This window comes from Mustela putorius, unplaced genomic scaffold, assembly GCF_011764305.1.
Source record: "Mustela putorius furo isolate JIRA1106 unplaced genomic scaffold, ASM1176430v1.1 tig00000228_pilon_pilon_pilon, whole genome shotgun sequence".
Classification (NCBI taxonomy): domain Eukaryota; kingdom Metazoa; phylum Chordata; class Mammalia; order Carnivora; family Mustelidae; genus Mustela; species Mustela putorius.
In genome coordinates, this window is record NW_025421322.1 from 7,833,570 (window position 1) to 7,861,312 (window position 27,743).

The following is a 27,743-nucleotide window of genomic DNA, read 5'->3' on the forward strand; positions in this document are numbered from 1 at the left end:
TAGTACAGTGCACTCAGTTGTGCAAACTTATCTTTTTAGGGTCAAAGAAGAGCACAAACCACAACCGACACAGTAAGTAAATGTATTAAGAGTGCAGTAGGCTTGATTTCTGTACCTTTGCCATATTCTGCTTTCTGCACCTTGGATGGTATTAGCTTACACTAATACTGGATAGGCTGCAGCTAGTGTGTCTTCTGCTTTCTGACTCTCTGGCTTGTAAGAGAGCTGCCTGCAGCTTCTTACTTCATCCACATGTTGACTGGATGTAGTTTTTTGCTGCCTGCTTGGGGACTGGTTAAGTGTTCAATCTTAATTTCCCTACATTCTGACTGCCTGGTGGTAATTGGAGCTCACATTTCCATTGGCTGTAGCTTTTGTGCCTGTGTCTCTTTATTATTATGGTTAAGAAAACATTTGACCTACATTGTTATTCAGTTACATTATTTGCTTATTTAAACAGGTGGTTTCCCTTTAGTGGGATCACTGAACTGGTAAATAACGTTCTTCAGCCCCAGCAAAAACAACAAAATGAAAAGGAGCCCCAGACGTAAGTAAGCTGATCTGTATAGACTAAATATTATCTCTGATAGCATAACATACTGAAGAGTATGTATTAAAATGCGGCCCTTGGAATATTATTCCTCAGAAACTAAAATTGTTAGGTTATGAGTTTGATACTTTCATCTTTAATTATCATGGAACTCTAAAAAGAAAACAGGATAATTTATAGGGTAGTAAAAGTGAAAAGAAGTAGTTCTCCCCTCAGTTTTAGTATGGATAATGTAAATTATATTTACCCAGTAAGACGTCTTTCTCCATTTATGTAATATATTCTAAAGTGTGTTTCTTTAAAAAATAATTCAGAGGACATTAAGAAATATTACCCCCCCCCAATTCAGCCTTTGATCAAATAGTTTTAGAAAGGTTCTTTTAAAAAAAGGTCAAGCAGTTTTCTTTATTGTAATACTTCTGAGGGTCTAAAAGTGCTCTGAAGGGGTTAGGACATTCAATGTTTACTAAACATATTTGACCACTGAGTCCTGCTTTCACTGAACATTTCATTAAGTTATCAACATAATTTGGGAAACATAGCAATTTATTCTCACAGTGGCCTGAAACATTAAAAAAGAGTCAATTCCATTTATTTCAGTTGTTAGTAAAATAGAAAATAGTCTTTAAAAAATTGTTCACCCATCTCTTTTTAACTCCGTGCCAGTAATATTATTTATATTTTGAAGTGTAAGTAACTTTGAGAATGTGAGAAAGATTTTATATATTTAAATTCTAATCTGTCCATGATAACTGTCATCTACTCCAACATGCTCTTACTGCTCAGCCTCTATGCTTTTTTTTAAGTGGGAGCTCTGGTTGTGGAGAAGATGATTTGCTTGTAGGGATGGACAGATTGAGAAGTGACATGAACTCTAGGAGAGGATGAGAATGACTACCTTAGGAGCGAGCCCCAAGATGAAACAGAGAAACTTTCATGTTTGCCTTTAATGCAAACTAGGGGATAAATGTCTTTTTGTCTTGTGATGGCTGAGGGTTATCTGCTCATTCATTTTATATTATCTTGTGTGCATTTTATTTTAAATTTTGTCAGCGCTTTAGTTTCAACCTACCTAAGATTAAGTTGTGGTATACTGTTTCTAATAGTTTAGAGTAGTCCCCTTTACCCCTATCTGCAGATATGTTCCAAGACCCCCAGTGGGTGCCTGAAACAGCAGATGGCACATAATCCCTATTTTTACTGTTTTTTTTTCTGTACATACATACATATGATACATATGATATGTACATATGATGAAGTTTGATTTATGCATTAGGTACAGTAAGAGATAAACAATAATAACTAATAATAAAGTGGAACAATTATAATATGCTCTAATAAAAGTTATATTACTTTGGGTTCTCTCTCTCAAGATATCACGTACAATATTCACTCTTCTTGTGATGATGGGAGATGATTAAGTGCCTACATGATGAGATAAAGTGAGGAGAATGACACAGGTCCTAGGACATAGTGTAAGGCTACCATTGACCATTGACCTGTTACGGCAGGAGGATCATCTTCTTCCAGGTCCCAGTGGATCCCAGGTCACTGAAAGCACTGAAAGTGAAACTGAGGATGAGGCATGGGGGGTGGGGTTCTACTGTCTATGTAGTTCTAAAATGGCAACTGTTGAAGTATTTAATCTAGGTGAAGTCAAGACCATTTTTGTCCTATCTACTATTTTATCTTTGGCATCTAGTAGAATGCCTGATCTGTAGGAGGAACTCGGCAAACCTTTCTTGTTCACAACTGATTTTACATGTTTTATCCTTTTATGGCATAAGAATTCTTATGGTTTAAGAATGTGCTTCAAGAAATAGAAATGAATTTAGTAAACTCTTTTCTAATAAAAAATTGTGTTAAAATGGCATACCTTGTCATTATTTTGCTTATTTTCTCTAAGGCACTGAAATGTCATAGAATAGTAAAATTACTATCAATATATAATTAGATGCAAATTTGCCTCTGTGTTAAATGACTTTAGTTATGTATCTTATTTGTAAGTTTCAGAAAGTAATAAAGATTAAGTTACATTATTTAGTAGATTATAGTGGCCATTAAATAAAATAGATATTTGGTTATTAGCTTTAAAAAGTTAGACACTTAAAAATGTCTAATTATTGAAATAAACTGACTTTTTTTTTTAAAAGATTTTATTTATTTGGCAGAGATCACAAGTAGGTAGAGAGGCAGGCAGAGAGAGAGAGGAAGAGAAGCAGGCTCCCCGCTGAGCAGAGAGCCCAACGTGGGGCTCGATCCTAGGACCCTGAGATCATGACCTGAGCGGAAGGTAGAGGCTTTAACCCACTGAGCCACCCAGGCGCCCCTGAAATAAAGTGACTTTTGATTGACATAAACAAAGATCAAGGCAAACTTGAAAAGAAATAGCTTTACTTCAATAATAAATACAATTCAGTTTGCTTGGATTTTTGGATAGGAAGATGGTAGGAGAAAAGACTAGTACTTTTGGATGTTTTAAAAATTAATTCTTATTTAATGGGTGCTATTTCCTTTAAACTATCTTAGGCAACTCATTCTTCTTGTTGATCTGTGATTTATGCAATTTTAAAAATTCAGAATCGGGGACACCTGGGTGGCTCAGTCGGTTGAGTGTCCAACTCTTGATTTTAGCTCAGGTCTTGATCTCAGGGTTGTGAGTTCAAGTCCCACATTGGGCTCCACACTGGACATGAAGCCACTAAAAAAATAAATTGAGAATTAATAGAGTCTCTCAATAGTTAGATTTTTCATCTCACATTCCTGTTATGCTGAGGATTTATGGTATATAATTTTCTAGGTGTTTTCCTTCTGTCTTTCTGATCTAAAACCCAGGATACTTATGAATCCTTTCTTTAATTCATCTGTGTTCTAAGACTTCTTTCTGAGTCATCTCATTTTTTTCTCTCTTGACTACCTTTTGAAGGGGATAACTTCCTCCGCTTACTGAATTCTAGGTATTCATTTAATATATAAAAAATAGGACTTATGTCTCTCATACTCCATATAGATATTTTCATAGTAGAATAACTAAGTATTCTATCAGATAGCATTAAAAGTCTAATATTTCCTGAATAGTAATTTCATTCTAATGAATTTACACAAATCCCATTTTGTGGTTATTCAAGGCTATAATAATGTAGGTTTCTTGAATCTGTATTTTCGGGGTTTATTTACTTCATAGTTGTTTAATATAATGGAATATTTACTAATTTTGATATTGGTGATTCATGTGAAACTGTAGATATAAGTAGAACAGTGTGTCCAATTTTGACTTTCTATAAATTTTAAGGCATAGAAGATCAGTTGAGCCATTTGTGTCAGTTGTCAGCTCACTCAGCCTTTGCAAAAATTCCTTAATATATAAATTAAATAATTTTTTTCTTTTTTTTCTTTTCTTTCTCTCTCTCTCTCTCCTTCCTTCCTTCCTTCTACTATTTTTTGCCTCAGCATCAAAATGAGGGAAAGTTTCTCTAAAGACACTATACTATAAGTTATATGTAAAGTGTAAAACAAGTACCTGGATAATTAAGAATGGGCATACTGGGAAAAAAAACCGTTAAATTCTTTGGAATGCAACTGTTAATTTAACTTTGCATTCCCAATACCTAGCATAATAACAAAGGTAAGTTAGAAAGTTTTAAAATACAGATGAATTAAACCAGTTAATTGGATTAGTTTGTTTTGAATTTTCATGTAATAACAGTTTTATTCATGTTGGGACATAATAAAAATTACACTTTTGAAAAACTAGGAAAATCTAAAATTTTAATGATTAGAATCAAATGGCCATTTAATATAGTAATCCTCTTTGATTGTGAGGTCCTTTAATGGAAAAAAATGCTAAGAGAAAGAGTTTTTTTTAAGCATAGGGAACATGATGTGTTGAAGTTTTTAAGTAGCGAAGGGTTTGAGAGACAAGGAAGACCAATGTGTCTATAATATAGTGTTTAAGATGGGAGTATGGTGGGAGATGAGATTCCAGAAGTAGGACTCAGATAGGGTAGTGTTTTATAGAGAATGATAAGTGTGAGTCTCAGTAAAAGAGGATGATAATTGGAAACTTTTAAACATGGGATTGACTTGAGTTAATTTAAATGTGAATATCAGTCTGGCTGCTCTATGAGTAGAATGAATGAGAACAGAAGTGGATCGAGCAATGAGGAGGCTTTTATGAAAGACTTTGCTAGAAATGATGATGACTTGGACCAAATTGATTAGAGTGAAGATGGAGAGGAGTGGATTGGGGGATATATTTGGAGGTTGAAATGACAGGATTATTTTTAGTGTAGTAGATTTGGAAAAAGTTATTAAGGAAGAGAAAAGAGCCAAAGATGACTGCCAGATTTCTGATAGGAAGAGCTAATTAGGCGGTGATGCCATTAACTCTGATCAAGATGGGGAAAGGATGAATAGGTTAAGACTAGCAACTAAAATAAAAGTTACAGATTTTTTATGCTTCAGATGTTATAAATAGCCAAACTTTGAAGGAGAGATAGGGATTGGCTAGAGTTATAACTTTTGGTGTTAAATCTAGATGAATAGATAAGATAACTTAGAGAGTGTATGGAGAAGAGCAGATAAGAAGGTCCGTGATTGAGCCCTGAAGAATTCTAACGCCGTGCAGGGTACTAGGAATCCAGAGATAAAAGGACTGTGGTTCCTGCTCTCACAAATATTTCACATTCACGTGTGAAAAAGACATGCTGATGAACAATGAAAAAAATATTGTGGTGATTTTCTGGTTTCCTTTTGACATGGAGAGAGTTTGGAAGTTGTTACTCTTATCCTCGCAACAAGAAAAGGCTGAACAGGGGCGCCTGGGTGGCTCAGTGGATTAAGCCGCTGCCTTTGGCTCAGGTCATGATCTCAGGGTCCTGGGATCGAGTCCCGCATCGGGCTTTCTGCTCAGCAGGGAGCCTGCTTCCCTCTCTCTCTCTCTCTGGCTGCCTCTCTGTCTACTTGTGATTTCTCTCTGTCAAATAAATAAATCTTTAAAAAAAAAAAAAAAGGCTGAACAAACTGAAAATCAACAACTCTTCTAAGATTTATCACATAATTGAAATCCCAGAGCAAATCATTCCCCTGACAGTTGGAGGGAGAGGCGAGGAAAGAGGACAACTGCTGTCTGGGAACAGAAACTCTTGGAGCTAGGTAGGATCTGGTAGGAAAACTTAAACTATAACTAATGGAACTCAGACTGAGGGCTGAGTGCACTGACTTAAGAGTTAAAAATTACTAGGAGCCCAGCCTTAGGGGAACAGCCTTTTCGACCTCCCCAGTTTTGTGAGGAACCTCACCAGGTTCTCAAGGTGAAGGTCAGTGAACAATTCTCTTGTACCTTCAGCAGAGGAGGGTAAAACTAATTGTTTCGAAATATTCTCAGAACTTTTTGTTCTCAAGGGATATTACTTTACCTAGCCAACAGGAGAGAAGGGATATACCCAATTGCAGTCCCCTCTAGCCTTCCCATCTTGCTGAAAGGTGATTGTGAAGATCATAGCCTAGGGACACTAAAAACACTGAGACTTATCTATAGGATGATAGAATGCTTCTCTTCTAAGTGGCAGTTCAGGGTTTCTATCTTGTTGGTAAGCCACCTGGAACACATAGCTACCAGATTTCTGCATCAGAGGAAGAGAACAGATGGAGAAAGGAGAATTTAGTAAACTAATAGAGGTCGGTCACTTTTGCTCACAGCTCATTCCCCAAACCTGTCAGAAGGCTCTTAACTAATTATGAGGAAGTCTAGAAAGTCTTTCCATGTGATCATGAAGATAGGTGACTCTATATAATGAGCAATAGTACATCTGCTGCAGTTAGTTTACATTTGATTTTCATTTATTGCAATGAGATGGAAATTTCAGGATGCCCAAAGATAAAGATTTGCTACTAAAGTAAAGATAATGATAATTTTAGGCCCTGCTCCTGGTGTTGTTGATTCTGTTGAAACTGCTGTAATGACTTGGGAGCAAGGTTGAATTTCTTTCTTTCTTTTTCTTTTTTTTTTTTTTGAAGATTTTATTTATTTATTTGACAGAGATTACAAATAGGCAGAGAGGCAGGCAGAGAGAGAGAGAGAGAGAGGAAGGGAAGCAGGCTCCCTGCTGAGCAGAGAGCCTGATGTGGGGCTCGATTCCAGGACTCTGGGATCAGGACCCAAGCTGAAGGCAGAGGCTTTAACCCACTGAGCCACCCAGGTGCCCCGCAAGGTTGAATATTTGTATGACTGAAGGTTAGGGTTAATAACGTGAAGAAAATTCCAGTATAGAAATGCTCTAGAAGGAGGGATATTTACTGCATGTGGTGTTTCCAAGAACATCTATTACATATTATTAGTGGGATTATAGGGAGATTTTCACAAAATACATGAAAGTATATGAGAAACCATTAGTTGATCATTAGATACCAAAACATAATAATAACTAAGATAAAGAGTAAACAAAATAATTTTTAGAAAGGAGAAGTAGAGATACCAGAAAATCATTCTTCTTTTCTTAGATGGAAGCTGTCGATATTGGTTAGTCATCTGCCTGATCTAAGAGTCACTCATCAGCTGTTTCAATCCCAAGATCATTTGCTTCTGGAGGAATATTATGGGCCTCCTACTTAAGATCCCCTGATGGAACAGATTTCCAACAGTCCAGGCAAAATTATTTATGTCTTTTTAGGTGTAAAACATGAGTCCACGGATCAACATTTTGAGGCTTTTACTGAAGTGCTAATTGTCAACATGGCTTGTTACAGTCTTCCTTAAGACACCGGGGTACTTTTTCTCTCCTGTCTCCTCCAGAAGACTGAATTTCTCAGTTTCAGGTCATAGAGAGCGTCTTAGAAGAAAGTTTTAGAGACTGCATATACCTGTTGATGAGCGTATCACTTGATTCTTTTGCTGTACTTAATCATGTTAACTTGAAATAGAACTGAGTCTAGGGTCAGAGGTGAAATTTCTAAACGCATGGGCAGCCTGTTATTAAGTCATAAGGGAGAGATGATGGATCTCAAAAAAGGTTGATTTTTCTTTTTTTTTGAAACAAATAACAATGGAAATTAGCAGTTCCTTGAATATATAGTTAATTTGATTTTCCTTTCAAAATTCTGCTGTGTGTGTGTGGGTGCCCTGGTAGCTCAGCTGGTTGAGTGTTGGCTTTTGGCTCAGGTCATGATCCCTGGGTCCTGGGATTGGGTCCCACATTGGGCTCCCAGCTCAGTGGGGAGTCTCCTTCTCCCTCTCCTTCTGCCCCTCCCCTCTGCTCATGCTCTTTCTCTCTCTTGCTCACTCTCTCTCAAATAAATAAAATCTTCTAAAAATTTTTTTAAAAAAGCAAAAAGTTTAATGGGGGCAACAGGGTGGCTCAGCCAGTTAAGAATCTGACTTTTGATTCTGGCTCAGGTCATGATGTTAGGGCTGTGAGATCGAGTTTGCTTCATGTTCTGCACTGGGCATAGAGCCCGCTTAGGATTCCTTCTCTCCTTTTCCCCCCTGTCCTACCCCCTGCTGCTCCCATCAGCATGTGCATGCTGTTCTTTCTCAAAAAGACAAAAGAAACAAACAAACAAACACGCAAACAAAAAGCCTTCTTGGTCTATCTGCTTTTTCTGAAGATTGAGAATGATATGGGTGAAGATGTTTTCACGTAAGCTGTATGCTTCTTATTGGTGCTTGACTGGTCAAAGCACTTGACAAACAGTTGTCAGGTAGTGAGGCAGTTCCTGCAATGGTGAGTTTCCAGGTCTGACATAGATGTTCTTTAGTCTAGTCTAAAATTGACTGCATCAGTCATGTACCTTTGAACCACCTTAAATTCCCTGTGGCTCAAGAAAGAGGTAAATAAATAAGAATTATGAATGATAGATATGCTTATTCAGAAAATGCATTTAGAAAAATTGATAAAAGTAGCAAAGTGCTTATTGCCAAATAAAGTTTTTATTAAAACATAACATAGGGACGCCTGGGTGGCTCAGTTTGTTAAGCAGCTGCCTTCGGCTCGGGTCATGATCCCAGGGTCCTGGGATCGAGTCCTACATCGGGCTCCTTGCTCGGCAGGGAGCCTGCTTCTCCCTCTGCCTCTGCCTGCCTCTTTGTCTGCCTGTGCTCGCGCTCTCTCTCCCTCTGTCTCTGGCAAATAAATAAATAAAGTCTTTTTAAAAAAAAAATAAAAATAAAACATAACATAGGTAGTGAAAAGTGCACAAATGGAAAATCGGCAACTCATTGAATTGCCAGAACATATTTTGAAACCATTACTGAGTGCAAGAAGCAGAACATTACCAGCCCTCCAGTATCTCTTTCTCATACTCCTCTCTAGGGAAGATTACTTCCCACCCCAAAGGGTAACATTATCCTTTTATCTGGTACCATAGACTTTTTTTTTTAAGACTTTATTTTTTTGACAGACAGAGATCACAAGTAGGTAGAGAGGCAGGCTGAGAGAGAGAAGGGGAAGCAGGCTCCTTGCTGAGCACAGAGCCTGACGTGGGGATCGATCCCAGGACTCTGAGATCATGACCTGAGCCGAAGGCAGATACTTAACTCACTAAGCCACCCAGGCGCACCACCATAGATATTATATATATATATACATATATATATATATATATATTTTATATTTAGATTTTGCACAAATGGAATCATGTGGTATTATTCTATTGGATCTGTGTTATTTTGTTCAACATATTTGTGAGATTCACCTAAATGATTGCATGTCATTGTATTTCATTCATTCTCCTGGCCTTACGGTGCTCTAGTATTTGAATATACTATAATTTTTTAAATCTGTTTTACTACTGATAAACATTTGGGATTTTTCTACTTTTTGGTTATTGTGACTAGTGCTGCTATATATATATTCTGATGCCATTTTTTTTCCCCCTGTTACTCTGGAGGAGAATTTTCTAGTTATTTGTGAAAATGAAGAACTAAAGCTATTTTAAAATATTTTCAAGTAATGAAGGTAGTCATTATGTCAGCGTCATTACTCTCTAGTTTCCCGTTGATTTATTTGGTGCTGTTTCTTGAGTATGTCCTACTGTTTGATGTTTTGGTGGTTTTGCATCTGGCCAAGAAAGGGTGAAAAGGCATTCCAGGCAGAGGAACTGTACATAAGATGATATGAACTGATTTGCACTTTGTAACAAACATTAGTGTTATAATAATCACTTAGGGAGCTTTGTAGAAGTTCAGAAGAAACATCTGCCAAGGGTCTGGGATGGCCAGCTATGTGGCATATATTTATTCTTTTATCATAAAAGGACATAAATTCTTTCTCTTAGCTAATTAGTAATACAGTAGTTTTCATATTTCTTTTTTTAAGCTTCCATCTATTGAAGAAGTCTATTTTATACTATAACCCAATATATACATACTACATACAAATATTAATATAAAATAGAAACAAGATTTGCATGAAATGCTTACTTGCACTCTTTCTAATGCTCTGATCTATTTTATTAAAAAATTGTGAGTCTTGGCCAGCTAAATTGATTTGTGCCTAGTGTTAGGTTGCACTCTGCAGTTTGGAAAGGTGCGTGACTACACTTAATGATATTGTTCCAAAACTGCATACCATGAACTTGTAGAAAGCACTATGTCAGATTCATTCTCTGATAACAATCAGTGTTAAAATGATATTTATTTATTTATTTATTTTAAAAAAGATTTTATTTATTTGAAAGAGAGAGAGAGCGAGCGAGCATGAAAGGGGTGAGGGGCAGAGGGAGAAGCCGGCTCCCTGATGAGCAGAGGGGCTGATGTGGGACTTGATCCTGGGACTCCAGGATCATGACCTGAGCCGAAGGCAGTTGCTTAACCACTGAGCCACCCAGGTGCCCTAAAATGATATTTATTTTAATGCTTCAGTTTTGTTAATAACCAAGCCCTATGTCAAGGTTAGTATGTCACAGATTTGGACTGTTAAAGAAAAGCTTTATAAATATCATTTCAATTTAAGCCTTAGAATAATAATCATAGTTAAGAAGAGTGATGATACAGAAATATAGTTTCATATTTGATTAATCCAATACATAGTTTTACTTCCTCCAAAGATAAAAAAGGTAGACACTGAGACAATATTAAAAAATTGTACTGTAGGTAATGTAGAACATGGGGAACAGGTGCTTCTTCCATAAAGAAAGGAGCCAACCAAGTTCAAGTCCAGACATAACACATAAAGGGGAAGAGAGAATGGAGAAGATTTGAGCTAGGTTTTCTTCGTATGTTATCTCATAGTAACTCTGAAATCTACATTAAAATCCCACCTGTCAGATGAAGACTAAGCTAAGTAATTTTCCAGCAGTCTCATACAGCTAATAGGAAGTGGAATCAGGACTTAGACCATGATTAAAGAAAAATCTTTATTTTTTCCTGCCATAGACTTCTTTGAAATACTGAATTTTTCTTGCTTATTTAAAATATCTCAACTCAGGGTGCCTGGGTGGCTCAGTTGGTTAAGTGGACTGCCTTTGGGTCAGGTCATAATCCTGGAGTCCTGGGATCGAGTCCCACATCAGGCTCCCTGCTTGGCAGGGGTCTGTTTCTCCTGATGGCCTCTCTCCTCTCATGCTCTCTCTCTCATGACCTCTCTCTCATCTCTCATTCTCTGTCTCTCTCTCAAATAAATAAATACAATCTTTAAAAAAATAAAATACCTCAACTCAATTTTAAATAAGACAAAAATAATAACCTAGGATGTGTCATGGACTTAGTGTTGGGCAAAAGATGAATGGTCCTAGACAGATAATATACATAAGAATAATTACAATATAATATATTGTTTAGAAGTGTAACCTAAGAGCGAGTGTTTGATTCTGCCAGGTGGTGGGGAAGACAGGGTTGCTGGAATCTGAACTGGGTCTTGAATGCTGAAAAGGAGTGTACTAAGTAAAAAAAAAAAAAAAAAAAAAAAGAAGGTAAATTATAGTCTAGTGGATGGAACGGCCCCTGCAACAGTGTGAAAGAGCTTGATGTGTTTGGAGAGCTGTAGGAGAACATTGTTGTTCTAGTGTAAATGTTAGAGTAGTATTCAGATATCTTGGTTGCCAGCAAGGGAAATAGCATTATGCTACTAGATCATGCCATAGTTCAAGGTTTACAGTTATCTACATCAATCTGAGACTGAGTATGATAAACAGCACAAATTGCAAAAAACGTAAACAATGTGATCAGAGTTTTCTTTTTCAATGATGAGCAAATAGTATTTTACCCAGGAACTGTATCTTAAAAAAAGTGTTTTACTTTCTAATGCCTTTTCCAAAGAAGTAATTTACTTTGGTTAAGCAGAAAGAACTTGAAGGTCAGATACCTATAATGGTCTTAAAATGTTTCTTCTATTTATCGTTTTTGTTTTCCCTCAGAATTGAATTTGTTAAATACTTTTCTTTAAGAAACAAATTTCAGATTAACAGGGAAATCCATTTTCTTCTCGACACCAGAAAGGGATAGAAAGGGATATCTGCATATTCAAGATGAACCATTTCCTATTGTCAATAATAAGCTATGAGCATACTTCTACTTATTTTAAATGTTTCTTTCTTTCTTTCTTTCTTTTTTTTTTTTAAAAGATTATTTATTTATTTATTTGACAGGCAGAGAGGCAGGCAGAGAGAGAGAGAGAGGTGCTGAGCAGAGAGCCTGGCACAGGTCCTCTATCCCAGGATTCTGGGATCATGACCTGAGCCAAAGGCAGAGGCTTTAACCCACTCAGCCACCTAGGCGCCCCTAAATCTCAGTTTCTAACATCAAGATGATTTTATCTTGTGAATGAAATAATCATTTCAATCCAAAGAATCCCTATCTGGTGATTATATAAATTTTTTTTGTTGTTGTTGTTGTTTAAGAAATGGACCTTCTGAATTTCATTGCCTTTTGGATTATTGGTTATAGTGGCATCATGAAACAGAAGCATAGTTATTCATACATACTAAAGATATATAATAAAGATAAAAGTTAATATTATTTAACAAGCTTTATGTAAATTAATATTATTTAACAAACCTCATGTATTTTAATATAAAGAGTGTTTCAGTGTGGGGTGTGTGTGTGTGTGTGTGTGTAATAGTTACAAATTGTTTTGGAGAAGTATTTTTAGCCTACAGGGAGTGAGCCAAATATCTGATTTATTTGAGTTAGTTTTACAATATTTCTCAGCATTCTCTTACTGATTTCTATAACTTGTGATGTGGCACACTAAGTTAGATATTAAATAGTATGGGAAATTATTCTTAGTAAGGAAGTCAGGATATTCTCATCCAAGCTGCCTCACCAGCTTCTATTCTATCTTTCTTCCTCTTCTTTTCTCATACATAGTTTATGCCAAGACAATACTTTCAACTTCCTGAATTCTCCATCTGTTTTCGTGCTTTGCATATTTCAGGTTGAATCATTCTCCATTTTCTGCTGATCACAATTTTGCATATCCTTCAAGTCCAGGATGTGCAGGATATATAAAAATTAAAACTTCTGTGAAGTCTTAGAAGTCGTCTAAAAAGTCATGCCAACACCAGTCACAATTAATGGCTCTTTTCCTTGTGGTCCAGCACTATTTTTCTTACATGTTTATTTAGTGTATGTATCATTTTGCTTTGTATTACATAGTTTATTTATGTTCACTCCTGTCCTGTACCTGTTCGTTTGTGTGTATCTTACTGATGACAGAATTGGTTCATATTCAACTTTATATTATATTTTTGCTCCATCACTTGTGAAACAGTGCACACATAGTACACGTTTGTTTATTCACTATTAATTCAAACATTTGGTAAATATTTATTAATAACTTGGCTATGGGGCATTCATCATGCCTATCAGTGGGATAAAATGGACATAAGAAACAGAAAAAACAATTCTCATGAATTATATTTTCAATTTAGAGAGACATTAATCAAAAATATTATATATAAATAAAAGGAGGGATGTGGAAATACAATATAGTGTAGCACTTGGAATATTTAATGGAGGGATTTGACATAATCAGAGATGCTAAGGGATATCTTTCCAATGAAGTGATGTCGAAGTGAGGTGAGAATAGTGAGGAGTTATGGAAGTGACGAGTACAAAGCATCATGGTTACATTGGCTTCATGAAATTATTGGGGAACTTGCTTTTACTTTTCTTATGAAACAACATTTAAAACATGAGAGTATCTCAGAGATCTTTTTTTTTTTTTTTTAAATTTAAAGATTTTATTTATTTATTTGACAGAGATCACAAGTAGGCAGAGACAAAGGCAGAGAGGAGGCAGAGAGGAGGAAGCAGGCCCCCTGCCGAGCAGAGAGCCCGATGTGGGGCTCAATCCCAGGACCCTGAGATCATGACCTGAGCCGAAGGCAGAGGATTAACCCACTGAGCCACCCAGGCACCCCTCTCAGAGATCCTTGATCTAGTTGTTGTATGGATGCTTTGACAAGGTGGTGAATCCTATAGGCTCTATCTCAAAATAATGTTTTTAAATGCATAGGATATAATGCAAGCAAAATATAATTAGAGAGCCAATTAATTGAAACATAGGTCTGTGTATAGGCTCCTTGGGACGTGTATTATTAGTTAACGTGAAAAAACTTTAGTTAAAATAATTCATTTGTAAAGTGGCTACTATTTCTTGAAGACTGGCAATAAATGGCACTCCTTGTGGTAGTAGGAGGGAAGACAGAACATTGTAAAGATGTCAGGTTTCCTAAAACTAATCTATAAATGTAATGCAGTTTTAGTAGAAATTCTACCAAGATTTTTAAGAGAATGGAATAAAAGGATTAAAACACTTAGTTGGAAGAAATACATTTATAAATAGAAAAACAATTTTATTTTAAAGATTTTATTTATTTTCAGAAAGAGAGGAGAGCACAAGCAGAAGGAGCAGAAGGCAGAAACAGGCAGAGGGAGAAGCAGGCTCCCTACTGAGGAAGGAGCCTGACATGGGACTAGATCCCAGGGTTCTGGGGTCATGGCCTTAGCTAAAGGCAGCTGCTGAACCGACTGAGCCACCCAGGCATCCCAGGAAAGGAATTTTCAAAAAGAAAAACAAAGAGGAAGATTCATTTTGCAGATATCAAAATGAGTTACAAAACCCAAGTAATATATATTTGGGAATATGTGGTGTTCCTTTATTTTTTTTTTTTTCCTGAGATTATCCTTCTAGTAATAGGAAATTGCTTTATTTTGAGTTGTTACAACATGAAAAGCCCAGGATTTTTTTTAGTTTGAATTACAAAAGTACTTCTTGGCAAAGACACATTACCCTGAAAAGACCTCAAACAAACATAACTATACCTTAGAGATTACCTGACCGGAACCTATGAAAGGGGAGATAAAGAAATTCAGCATCAGTCTGGAAATTCCTGGGGCTATGAACTCACGATGGCTAGTGTTGTAAGTTGTGGTAAACAAACCTTTTCAAGATTGCTTCAGGAGCCCCTGGGTCACTCAGTTGGTTAAGTGTCTAGCTCTTGGTTTTGGCTCAGGTCCTGATCTCAGGATCATGAGATCAAGCCCCACATTGGACTCTGTGCTCAGTGTGAAGTCTGCTTAAGATTCTCCTTCTCCTGATGTCCCTCCCCACATGCTTTCTCTCTCTCTTTCAAATAAATAAATCTTAAAAAAAAAAAAAAGATTACTTTTAAAAAAGGGTAATGTAAATGGTTAGCTTGTGAAGATCGTGAAAACATACATATGAGTTGAGTGAGAAAATAGTATATCCAACAAAAACATTTGGCTGGGTATAAAATTACTGGAAATAGCAGCATTTCTAGGAACTGGGGGATTGAAAAGTTCAACTTTTCAAATAACTCAGAAAGTGAAGAAAATTTGCTTTGGAAAACACTGAGTTAGTTCACTGAGTTGCTTTAGTGATGATGGAGACATTGATTCAGAAAATACACATGAAAATTTGGGTAAAATAGGGGCACATGGCCATCTCTCTCAGTATAGTATGTGATTCTTGATCTCAGGGTTATAAGTTCAAGTCCCACATTAGTTGTAGAGATCCCTTAAAAATAAAATCTTTAAAAAATTTTGTATAAAATAGCTTTATAAAATAAGAAGGTGGAAAAAAGTGCAGTATTTCTAAATTGATATCTTATTGAATATGTCTTTTAAATATTCATTTGTAATAAAAGTTTTAAAATAAAGTATATCTTTGACTCCTTTGTCTGTATTCAGGTTCTATAAAATGTGGCCTATAGGTCAAATTCTGCCTGCTCACCTGCCTGTTTCTATAAATAAAGTTTTATTGGAACACAGTTAAACTTACTTTTTGTTGTATTATCTATGACCACTTCCATATCACAAGGGCAGAGTTGAGTAGTTGTCACAGAGTTGAGTAGTTGAGGCCCTATGACCTGCAAGAAATATCTGTCTGGCTCTTAAAAAAAAAGTTTGCTGACCTCTGATTTATATTGCTGGAAAATTATATATTCAAACTTACACATTTAAGACCTTTTAGACCTTTTATTCTCTTTGGAATTTGGTTCTGACAGTGTTGTTCTGGAGTAGGAACAAACACAAAACCAATGAAATAAAAAACAGAATCTGTAAATAGACCTATGCACACATGGGAACTTAGTATCTGATAGATTGCCATCACGAATAAGTAGAAGAAAGGATGGACTATTTAATGGTGCTGGGAAAATGCGATCTCTATATGGAGAAGATTGAAATTAAATTCTTGTATCACATCACATATAAAAATAAACTTCAGATCGATTAAAAGCCTAAATTTGAGAGGTAAAATTATAAAGCTATTAGGAGAAACTGTAGAATTTTTTTGTGACTGACTTAGGGATAAGTAAGAATTTATTTATAGCTAGCCACTGAAACCACAAACCATGAAGAAAGAAATTGGTATGTTTGACTACATCAAGATTAAAGATTTCTGTTTAACAAAGGACACCATGTACACAATTAACAATCAATTGTCAGACCAGGATATTTGTTTTGTTTAACTTAGAAATGATTAACATATAGTCTATATAGGATACTACTGCAAATCAGCAAGGAAAATACAGGAAATCCAACAGAGTATTGGTAAAGAATGGAGTGAATAGATAGTTCATAGGAGGGGCTGACCGTCATAGAAGTCAGACAGACATGAACTGGAAAAAAAAACCCAAACAACCTACAAAAACACATCAGTTCATATCTATTAAAGCTGCAAAAATTTTATAAGTTAAGTAATATCACACATTGGCACAAACAAGAAGACACTGAAACCTTCATACCCTTCTTGTGGGGATGCTAACTGGGTTAAGCCACTTGGGAAAGCAGTTCCGAAATATTTAGTGAACTTGACGATGTATACTCTATTCCTGCGTATATACCCCAGAGAAAACCATACAGGCTTACTTCAGAGATATTGTGGATTCAGTTCTAGACCATTGCAATAAAGTGAAAGTGGAAATATAGTGAGTCGAATGAAGTTTTTGGTTTCCAAGTGCATATAAAAGTTACATGCGTGCCTACTGTAGTCTATAGTGTGCAGCAGCATTCTGTCTAAAAAAATGTATCTGTCTTAATTAAACATACTTTATTGCTAGGCGTGCCTGGACGGCTCAGTCGGTTAAGTTTCTGTCTTCAGCACAGGTTCTGATCAAGCCCCACATCACACTCCCTGCTGGGTTGGGAGTCTGAATCTCCCTCTCCCTCTGCTTGCCTGTCATTCCGCCTGCTTGTGCTATCTTATTCTGTCTCTCACATAAATAAACAAATCTTAAAAAATAATATTTTATTGCTAAAGAATACTATCTCATTACTGATTACCAGTCACCATAGTATAATAATAATGAGAAAGTTAGAAATATCGTGGGAACTGCCAAAATGGCACTGAAACATAGAAGTGAGCAAATGCTGTTGAGGTGGCTGATAGACTTGCTCAGTGGAGGGTTGCCACAAACCTTCAACTTGTAAAATAGCCAGTGTCTGCAAAGTGCAATAAAGTGAAGCACAATAAAATGAGGTTTGCCTGTATGTGGGTTTATAAATATATCATTACCGAAATATGTATAATAATAAATGATAAAGGGCCAACTTTAAAAAAATACATTGAGTAAAATGTGATTTATGTAAACAGAACATTATACATCCATTAAAATGCATGAACTAGATGCAAAACCTGTAGTGGTTAAAAGCATGGATTCTGAAGCAACTCTGAATTTGGATCTGGCTTTAAGGACTTACCACTTATAAGACCATGAGCAAGACAGTTTCTTTAAAGAATGGGAATGAAAATAGGAATAATAATAATAATAATAATAGTACCTATTTCCCTGATACACCATAAACACCCTATGCATTAGCTATAGTTTATTTAGATTTAAATATAAAAAAGTAAAGTTGAATGGCAAATAAAAGAAGCAGAAACAAGTAAATGGCACAATGCCATTTATGTAAGTTGATAAGACTGGTTACCCGATGGAAGAGAAATCACACTGGGGAAGGGAAAAAGAATTAATTAAAATAGGAGCCAGATATGGATATGTACTACCAAGCTTATGATCAATTCTGTTCTGGATACCCAAGGTTTATTTTTTATTTTTTTTTAAGATTTTATTTATTTATTTGACACAGAGAGAGATAGAGAGAGATCACAAGTTGGCAGAGAGGCAGACAGAGAGAGAGGAGGAAGCATGCTCACTGCTGAGCAGAGAGCCCGATGCAGGGCTCGATCCCAGGACCCTGAGATCATGACCTGAGCTGACGGCAGAGGCTTAACCCACTGAGCCACCCAGGTGCCCCTGGATACCTAAGGTTTAAAAGAAGTGAAAGAAAGAAAGAAAGAAAGAAAGAAAGGGAGGGAGTGTGTGCATTGCAATCCATTTCAGGTGGAAACAAGAGCATGTATAAAGTGCAAAGACCAGTAATGAGATGCACAATGTTGAATCTAAAGGATGAAAGAAGGCCAGAATGGCATTAACAGAATGAGGGTAAAGAATCTGTGTAAAACATGAGGTTGAAGAGGGAATGTATGCTAGAACATTGAGGGCTTTGTAAGTCTTCATAAGAAGTGTTTTCTTTTTATTTAAGAGCAATGAGAAGCCAGTAGAGTATTTTAAACAGTGTCTTTTAGGAAAGCTAAGTTTTCCTGTAGTGTACACAACAGATTGAGGGAGAGAAGTGTGGAAGTAAGGAGCCTCCCTAGGAGATCAGGTGGGCATGGATGGTAACAAGGCCTATGGTGTTCACAGGGGATATTATAGAGACAAATGGAAGGAAGTAAAACTGAAAGGACTTGGTGATAGATAAATTATGCATTTGAGGGAGAGGGAGAGTTCTAGAACAATTCTAGATTTCAGGCCATATAATTGAATGGTAGCACCACTTACTGAAATAGGGAACACTTCGGAGGGAATCTGGTTTGCGTAGGACAATGATGGTTTCAGTTTTATACATATTGCATTTGAGGTGGCATTGAGATCTCTAAATAGAGATGTTGAGTAGGCAATTGAATTTTAAAGCTCAGAGGAGAAGTCTGAGCTGGACATTTACATTTATAAGTAATTTATAGATAAGTGGAAATTGAAGCCTTGGAGAGGGGATAAGACTGCCTTAAAAGACACCATAGAATGAAAAGAAGAGGGCCCGAGTCTTGACCTTCAAAGGAGAAAGAAAATGAAAGGCCGCAGATACAGGGAAACAAGGAGAGCATTGTGAAAGCCAACGGGTAGTGAACATAGTCGAACATAATTTCAAATATCGTTAGAACTCAGTAAGATACAGAGTAAACATTTTGCTCACTAATTTTAGGAACAGGGAGACTATTGATGAACTTTGTGAGAATTAGTAAGTAGACTGGAAACTAGATTAGGTTGGTTGAAGAATGGGGTAAGGAAGCAGATATAGAATTTTTTAAAAATTTATAAATGGGAAGGGAGAGAGATGCTCTTCTCAGCAAGGAATCTGAATCTCCTGTTTAGCTCCTTAATCTGCCTGTACACCATTACTACTGCTACTTTTTTTTTTTTTTCAAGATTTTATTTGTTCATTTGAGAGAGAGCAGGACGGAGAAGGAGAATCTGCAGCAGACATCACATGGAACATAGAGCCCTATGTGGGCCTCTATCTAGGACCATGAGATCAGGACCTGAGCTGAATCTAAGAGTCAGATGCTTAACCAACTGAGCCACTTGGGTGCCCCTGTACAGCACCCCTTGTGCGTATAGTAGTTTTTCACTTTATAGGACTGGAAGGATGCAGACCCCACATCTCTCTAAATCTTCTCTTGTTAGCTCAAACTTGTCATCAAGTCCTCCCTGGATTGCATCTCCTTCAACTCTTTTCTCCCCACAGCTGGGACTGTTGGCTCGCATCCTGCAGCCTTACTGCTCTAGTCTCTGGGATTTCTATAGTTCTCTGGAAGAGGGTTTCAAATAGTTCTTTAAATAGTTCTTCGGGATGCATGATTCCTAACTTTGTGACTAAGAGGATGGGCCTTCTCCTCATGGGTGAAATGTGGCTTCCACTTCTCCACTGAGACATTCTGTTTTAGCACAGTTCACTTAAGCAGACTGCTTTTTTGTTTCAGTGTGCCTTGGTAATTCGCCTCGTATTCCCATGCCTTTAGAACTGAAATAGAAACTTTGTGGGTTCTCATATTCCTTTTCCACGCTAGGTTCAGCCATTTCCTGAGAGGAATGTCAAACATCGTAAGTGTATCAGCAGGTGTTCAATAGAAATGTACAATATATCTCACACATGGAAAGAGAATTCTTCTACATGGTGCAGGGCTCATCCAGTGGTCTGCTTAAACTCATGCCTGCTCTGGTACACATTTTATGGTTAGTGGTGCTTGTTTTGTGTTAGCAGAGCTTCCCTCTTGGTGGAAGATAATCAGGGAAAAAACAGTTGAGTGTATTATCTGAAGTTACAGAAAAAGTTAAACTGGCATAGCTGTTTAAGTGTACTGTTATTAGGTGTGAAGAGGGAAGTATGTGTTTATAATTAAGTTGATATAATGGACTCACTCATAGAGTTCTATTTTTAATCTAACTACTGACTTTAGGTTAGCACTTTGAAACTAGCTTTCTTTAAAATCAAGGTTTTTGAGATGTAATTTATTTACAGTAAACTTCACCCCTTTGAGGGATCTACTTAAGTGAATTCTGAAAAAACATACAGTTATGTATTTACTCCCATAAATAAGACATAGAACATTTCCTTTACCCCCCAAAGTTCCTTGTGTATATTTGTATTTCATTCCCTTGCTCTGCCACAGTCCCTAGCAACCATTGGTCGGTCCTCATAACTTTGCCTTTTCTAGACTGTCATATAAATGAACTCATATTGTATAGAAGTGGGCAAGCTGGCCCATAGACCAAATATGGCCTACTGGCTGTTTTTTTTTAAGTGGTGAGTTAAGAATGATTTTTACATTTTAAAATCATAAAAACATTAATGATAACATTTTGTGACTGTAAAAATTACATGAAATTAAAATTTTGTGTTTATAAATAACATTTTGCTGGAACACAGCCGTGCTTATTCATTTAGCATGTTGCCAATGGCTGCTTTCTGGATCATACCTTTTATATCCTATTGAAGAAATCCTTGCCTAGCCTATCTAAGAAGTCTTTGTTTAACCCAAGGTCATGATTTCCTGCAGGGTTTTTTTCTAGGAGTTTTAAGGTTTTGGTCATTAGATTTAGTTCTGTAATCTGTTGATTGCAGTTATATAATACATTGAATTAATTTTTGAATAAGGTGTAAAGTATGAATTCAGGTTTATTTTTGTAACACATGGATTTCCAATTACTTTTTTTGCACATGAATTTCTCATTGCTTAAAAGATTATTCTTTTTTTTTCTTTTTTCCTTTTTTATTAACATATAATGTATTATTTGTTTCAGGGGTACAGGTCTGTGAATCATCAGTCTTACACAATTCACAGCACTCACCATAGCACATACCCTCCCCAATATCCATCACTCCATCACCCAGCCATGGGTGCCCCCTATGCCCCCTGCCCCCCCTGTAGCTCTCTGTTTCCTGAGATTAAGAGTCTCTTATGGTTTGTCTACCTCCCTAGTCCCATTTTGTTTCATTTTTCCCTCCCTTCCCACCACAAACCCCCACCCTGCCTCTCAAATTCCTCATATCAGAGAGATCATATCATAATTGTCTTTCTCTGATTGACTTATTTCACTTAACATAATACCCTCTGTTCCACCCACATCATTGCAAGTGACAAGAGTTTGGGTTTTTTGGTGACTGCGTAGTATTCCATTGTATATATATATACCACATCTTTATCCATTCATTTGTTTCCATCATTTGGCTATTATGGACATTGCTGCTATAAACATTGAGGTGCATGTGCCACTTTGGATCACTATATTTGTATCTTTAGGGTAAATACCCAGTAGCATGATTGCTGGGTAGTGTGGTAGCTCTATTTTCAACTTTAAAAGATTTTTCTTTTTCCATTAAATTTTCTTGACACCTTTAAAAAAAATTAATGACCATTTAAGTCTTGGGCTATTTTGGACTCTATTCTGTTCCATTGTGTATGTGTTTATCCTTTGTTAACACTGTGTTTGACTTGATTACTTCTGTAGATTTTATAATAAGTCTTAAAATCAGGTGGCATGCGTCCTGCAACTTCTTTTTCAAAATATTTGCCTATTGTAGGAATTTTGCTTTTCCACATAAATTTTAGAGTTAGCTTATCAATTTCTTCAAAAAAATCATGCTGAGTTTTTGATTGAGATAACATTGAATGAGAGATCAATTTGGAAAGAATTGGTATCTTAACAGTATAATGTTTCCTCATTGATAAATACAGTATATTTCTTCTGTTACTTAGATCTCCTTTGATTCTTTTAATCAGTATTTTATAGTTTTCATGTCAATCATTTTATAAGTAATCAATATTTTATAGTATTTTAAAAACCTGTATATATTTTGTTTAAATTATACCTTAGTGTTTTCTTTCTTCTGTTTTTTGATGCCATTGCAGACTACTTTTTAAAATTTTGATTTCCAATTATGCAATGCTTAGTTTGTATCTTGTGACCTTGCTAAAGCACGTTTATTATAGTAGGTTTTTTTGTAGTTTCTTTAGGATTTCATATATAGATAATTATGCCATCTATACACAACTTTTCTTCTCCTCCTTTCTAATCTCTGTTTTCTATTGTTTTAATGCACTAGCTAGGATTTCCAGTTCAATGTTGATTATGGGTAGTGAGAGAGAACTCCTTGCCTTTTTCTTGACTTTAGAGGGAAACCATTAAATCTTTCACAATACAGTATGATATTAGCTGTAGGCCAATTGAGGTGTAGGCTGTTGTAACCCTTATTGCATTCAGAAAGTTTCTATGTATTCCTAGTTTGCTGAGTCAAGTGCTTTCTCAGTATATTTTGACATAATTATACTATTTTTTCCCCATTAGTCTGTTAATATGGTGATTCATATTGCTTGAATTTAAAATGTGGAATCAACCTTGCATTCCCAGGACAAACCTGGTACACCTCTTTGTGATGTATTATTCTTAATATATTTCTGGATTTGGCTTGATAATGTTGTGTGAGGATTTTTCATCTTTCCATGAGGAATATTGGCTATAATTTTCCATTATATATGTATATATTTTTATTTATTTGACAGAGATCACAAGTAGGCAGAGAGACAAGCAGAGAGAGAGGGGGAAGCAGGCTTCCCGCTGAGCGGAGAGCCTGACGTGGGGCTCGATCCTAGGACCCTGAGATCATGACCTGAGCCGAAGGCGGAGGCTTTAACCCACTGAGCCACCCAGGCACCCCCCCCATTATATTTTTATATGGTTTTGGTATCACAGTAATGCTGGCCTTAGGAAATTAGTAAGGAAGTGGCCCCTTGTTTTCTATTTTCTGGAAGAGATTATGTAAAATTGTGTTATTTCTTCCTTAAATGTTTGGTGGAAATCATCGATAAAACCAGTGAGCATGAGAAGTTTTTTTGTTTTTTTTTTTCTTTTTTTAGGTTTTAAACTAGGAATTAACTTTCTTTAACACGTATGGGACTTGTCCGTCTTTCTGTTTCTTCTTGAGTGAGGTGTGCCAGTTTCAGTCTTTCAAGGAAATAGTCTATTTTATTATAGTCTATTTCTTATGTAAGCTACAGAATTTATGAGCAGAGAATTGTTCATAGTTTTCTCTTGTAATCTGTTGCATTTAATTCTGAGTAACTGTGGAGTCTGTAGTGATGTTCCCTCTATCGTTCTTGCTCTAGGTAATTTTTATCTTCTTCCCCCCCCTAACTATTTTGTTTGAAGGTTTATTGATTTTATTGATTTTTTTTTTTTGTTTGTTTGTTTTGTTTAAAGAAGCAGCATTTGGTTTCATGGATTTCTTCTATAGTTTAAAAAACTTTTTTAAAAAATGCTTTCTTTGGTTTTAATTTTCTCTTTTTTTGGAAATGTATTTGAGACTTTTTTCCTTTTAGTATAAGTGTTTATTTTTATGTGTTCAGTTTTCTATATGATACTTTGAAGGAATATCATGCTCCTTCTGCCTAAGAACTTACTTTAAATTCCTATGGTTAATGTCTTCTAACAATAAATTCAACATTTCTTTGCCTGAGAAGTCTTTATTTTCCTTTAACTTTTTTTTAAAAGATTTTATTTATTGGGCGCCTGGGTGGCTCAGTGGGTTAAGCCGCTGCCTTCGGCTCAGGTCATGATTTCAGGGTCCTGGGATCAAACCCTGCATTGGGCTCTCTGCTCAGCAGGGAGCCTGCTTCCTCCTCTCTCTCTCTCTGCCTGCCTCTCTGCCTACTTGTGATCTCTCTCTGTCAAATATATAAATAAAAAATCTTAAAAAAAAGATTTTATTTATTTATTTGACAGGGATCACAAGCAGAGAGGCAGGCAGGGAGAAAGGAAGGGAAGCAGGCTCCCTGCCAAGCAGAGAGCCCAATGCAGGGTTTGATCCCAGGACCCTGAAATCATGACCTGAGCCGAAGGCAGAGGCTTTAACCCACTGAGCCACCCAGGCGCCCCTTCCCTTTATTTTTTGAAACATAATTTCATTGCCCATGGGATCTTGGGTTGACAGTTTTATTCTGTCAGTCTTCATAGAGATTTTACTCCAAAGTCGTCTAGCTTCCATGGTTTCTGAAAGATGATCTTCTGTAATTTTTATCATTGGTTCTATACATATAATATATCATTTTCTCTGGCTGCTTTCATAGTTTTCTTTGGGTTTTAGCAGTTTGACTATGATGAGTCTAGGTGTGTGTGGATTTGGTGTTTGTTCTACAAAGGCTTCTTTGAGGTTCATGTGTCTGTGATTTGGTAACTTTCATTAATTTTGGAAAGTTCATGGCCATTATTCCTTCAAATATTTCCTCTGTTCTGTTTGCTCCTTCTTTTGGGACACCAATTTCACGTGTTAGATCAATTTAGCTCTTGGATGCTCTGTTTGTTTTTTTTCTTCCCTTCTCCAACTCTTTTTTGTTTGTTTGGATATTTTTTATTGACTTATTTCAAGTTTACTAATTTTTTCCTTAGTTTTTTCAAGTGTATCCCTTAGCCCATAAAAGAAAATCTTCATCTCTGATGACATGTTTTCTATTTCCAGCATTTTCATATGACTCTTATACTTTGTATCTTTCTGCCTCAGTACCCCATCTGTTCATGTTTGTTGTCCCCCTTTTTCTGTGAATCTTTTACCTTAATAATTATAGTCATTTTCAAGTCTGCCTGATGACTTCAGTAAGTCCATCAATCTTGTCATCTCTGAATCTAATTACATTAATTACTTTATCTCTTGGTGATGGGTTTCCTCTGAGTCTTGGGGTTTTGAATTCTATTTATGCCTTAAAGGCATGCCTTTTCTGTCAGACTGTTAGTGTTGGAAATTAAGTCATCATCAGGTCGGAAGTTCAGATAGGTTTGGATTTTGGTGTTGCCATCATTATCTTTAGTGCATCACAGTCTTCAAATTCCTCCCAATTCCTCCAGTTGGCTACTGCTGCATTGTATTTATGAAGAATGCAGGAGTATCAGAAGTTTTTTTCAGTGTTTTGCTACCCCTTCAGCCATTTCCATCTACTTATTTCCATCTACTTACTGCATAGAGGCATCTCTCCGTATGCTTTTGCTGCCCCTCCACTCTGCTCCCTGGAGTAAATGATTGATGCTTATTTCTTGATTCTAGGTTTGTGTCAGGGGCAAGGGTGTTTTGTTAAGTTTTCCTGCCCTTCATTGATAGGACCTGTTGATCTGGGCCTTATGGATGAGGTTTGCTCAGAGTTCTTGGGCCCTTCTTCCCATAGAAGTAAATCTGCCTTGTATCTCTGATAGGTTTGGGACAGGAATTTCCATCTCTTCCCTAGATATGAAAGACCTTTGATTTGAGCAAAGGTTGTTGGCTGAAGATGGTTTCCTGTTCCTCTCTCATGGGCAGAGGTTTTTCCCCTTTAACCTTTTCCTTAGCTGCAGTAGATGCCTTTGCTCTGGGGATGACAGAATTTCCTTCTCCCTGTGGCTTATAGCTTTGACATTTTTAGGAGAGATGGTCTGGGGAATTGGGCCTGTACTTCAGCAGCCACTAGTTAACTCTTTTACACCTACACATGTGTACCCCTGAAGAGTTGTTTGTTCTTATGCCTTGCTCCCAATCTTCTTCATAAGTGACCAATAGAGGCCTGCAGAAAAGTGCTTGTGGTGAATGTGGGTTTTCCTTGAGTCTGGGCCTCTAGCTATTCCAAACTGTATGTTAGCCCACACTTGGCCTTTTACAATTTGTTAAAATTTTAATTAATTTCCTCTTCCCTGCTTGTAGGGTGTCCCCTCTTTCTCCTCTTCAGCTCTGCAAATGATGAAACAGTGTATTTCGTTTCTCTTTGGAGGGGCTTGCTGCTCTTTGGAGTTCAGATTTTTTGCCTTATATCTTCAACTCTCTGATGGGCTCAAGAAAAGTTACGATTTTATAGAATATTTAGCCTTTTGTCATTTTTAGGTTGGGAGTGACATCATTTACAGCTTTGAAAATCTTAAGCAGAGTTAATTTAAAACATTTAAAATTTTCCTTTATGAAGATAATGGAAGTGAAAATTTTTATCACGATTTATTTTTAAAGAGTAAATAAAACCTTTTTCTAGGCATCTTTTTCCTCATTTTGGGGGTTTTGTTTTTAAGATAGAAACTGGCCTTTGTTTGCACAGCCTTATTTGCTAAGCTTCTAATCTTTCACAATGTTTTTAAAGCCAGCTAATATCCAGACTGTTGAACAGATTTAAACAATTAGTGAGAGCACTCATCCAGTGTTTTCCCCTCTGTTTGGATTCTTAAGAGCACTCCAATTGAGAGTTGTCTCAAAGATTTGAAGTTCATAGGTTTTGGCTATACTGTGTAAGTCAAATCAGCTCAGTCCAATTCTGAAGCTAAACCTTTGAAAAATAATACTTTAAATATTTTAGGACATATGATTGAAAATATATTACAAGTGGGAGATAAAAATTTTACAATTATAACTTAAAGAGCTGTCTTTATTCGCATGTATTAATTGGCTCTTAAATTACCATGTATGTCAGAGGGCAGAACTAGTTACAGCACTCTTGTGATGTGCCCTGTAGGATGTTATTCAATAATCAGAAAATTAAATTTTTATTCTTTATCCTCATTTAATGAAATTTTTGGATACAAAATTGTAGATAGATTGTCATAATTACTGTTTTTGAGACCATCAGGCAACCAGATTTTTCTTATCTGCTTTCTCTGCAGAAAACTTCATCAGCAGTTTGAAATGTACAAGGAGCAGGTGAAGAAGATGGGAGAAGAATCACAACAGCAGCAAGAGCAGAAGGGTGATGCCCCAACCTGTGGTATTTGCCACAAAACAAAATTTGCTGATGGATGTGGCCATAACTGTTCATATTGCCAAACAAAGTTCTGTGCTCGTTGTGGAGGTCGAGTGTCATTACGCTCAAACAAGGTACAGAATGAAAATTATACATGATTCTATTATAGCTAAGCTTATAATACAGTTAAGCTAATTGTGAATAAAATAAAGCAGACAGTTGAAATTTATATTCAGGTTAACCAATGAACCAAAAAACCTCTAGTGTCTTTATTTTAGATAAAAGAAATGTTTCATTTTTCTTTTCAGTTGAAGGATTTATCTCATTGTTTATGTCCTTTAGCTAATGATTTTGTTTAGAATCATAGGATCTTAAACTTTCAAAGGCGATGAAGATAAATTAGAGATCAGTTGGTCTAACTCTTTTAT

At 36.4% G+C, this 27,743-nt stretch overlaps 1 protein-coding gene across 28 annotated transcripts in view; it reads left to right on the forward strand.

Annotated features, from left to right (window-relative positions):
• Window positions 1-27,743, forward strand: part of RIMS2 (regulating synaptic membrane exocytosis 2) — a 595,904-nt gene that overhangs the window by 95,959 nt on the left and 472,202 nt on the right. For 17 of the 28 annotated variants that reach the window (XM_045078009.1, XM_045078010.1, XM_045078012.1 and 14 more), the window contains exon 2: window positions 27,239-27,449. In XM_045078009.1, the coding sequence (XP_044933944.1) occupies window positions 27,239-27,449 (211 nt within the window). Of the gene's footprint in view, window positions 1-39; window positions 73-460; window positions 548-27,238; window positions 27,450-27,743 lie in introns of all 28 variants that reach the window. The other 11 variants (XM_013064767.2, XM_045078011.1, XM_013064777.2 and 8 more) reach the window with 1 other exon arrangement.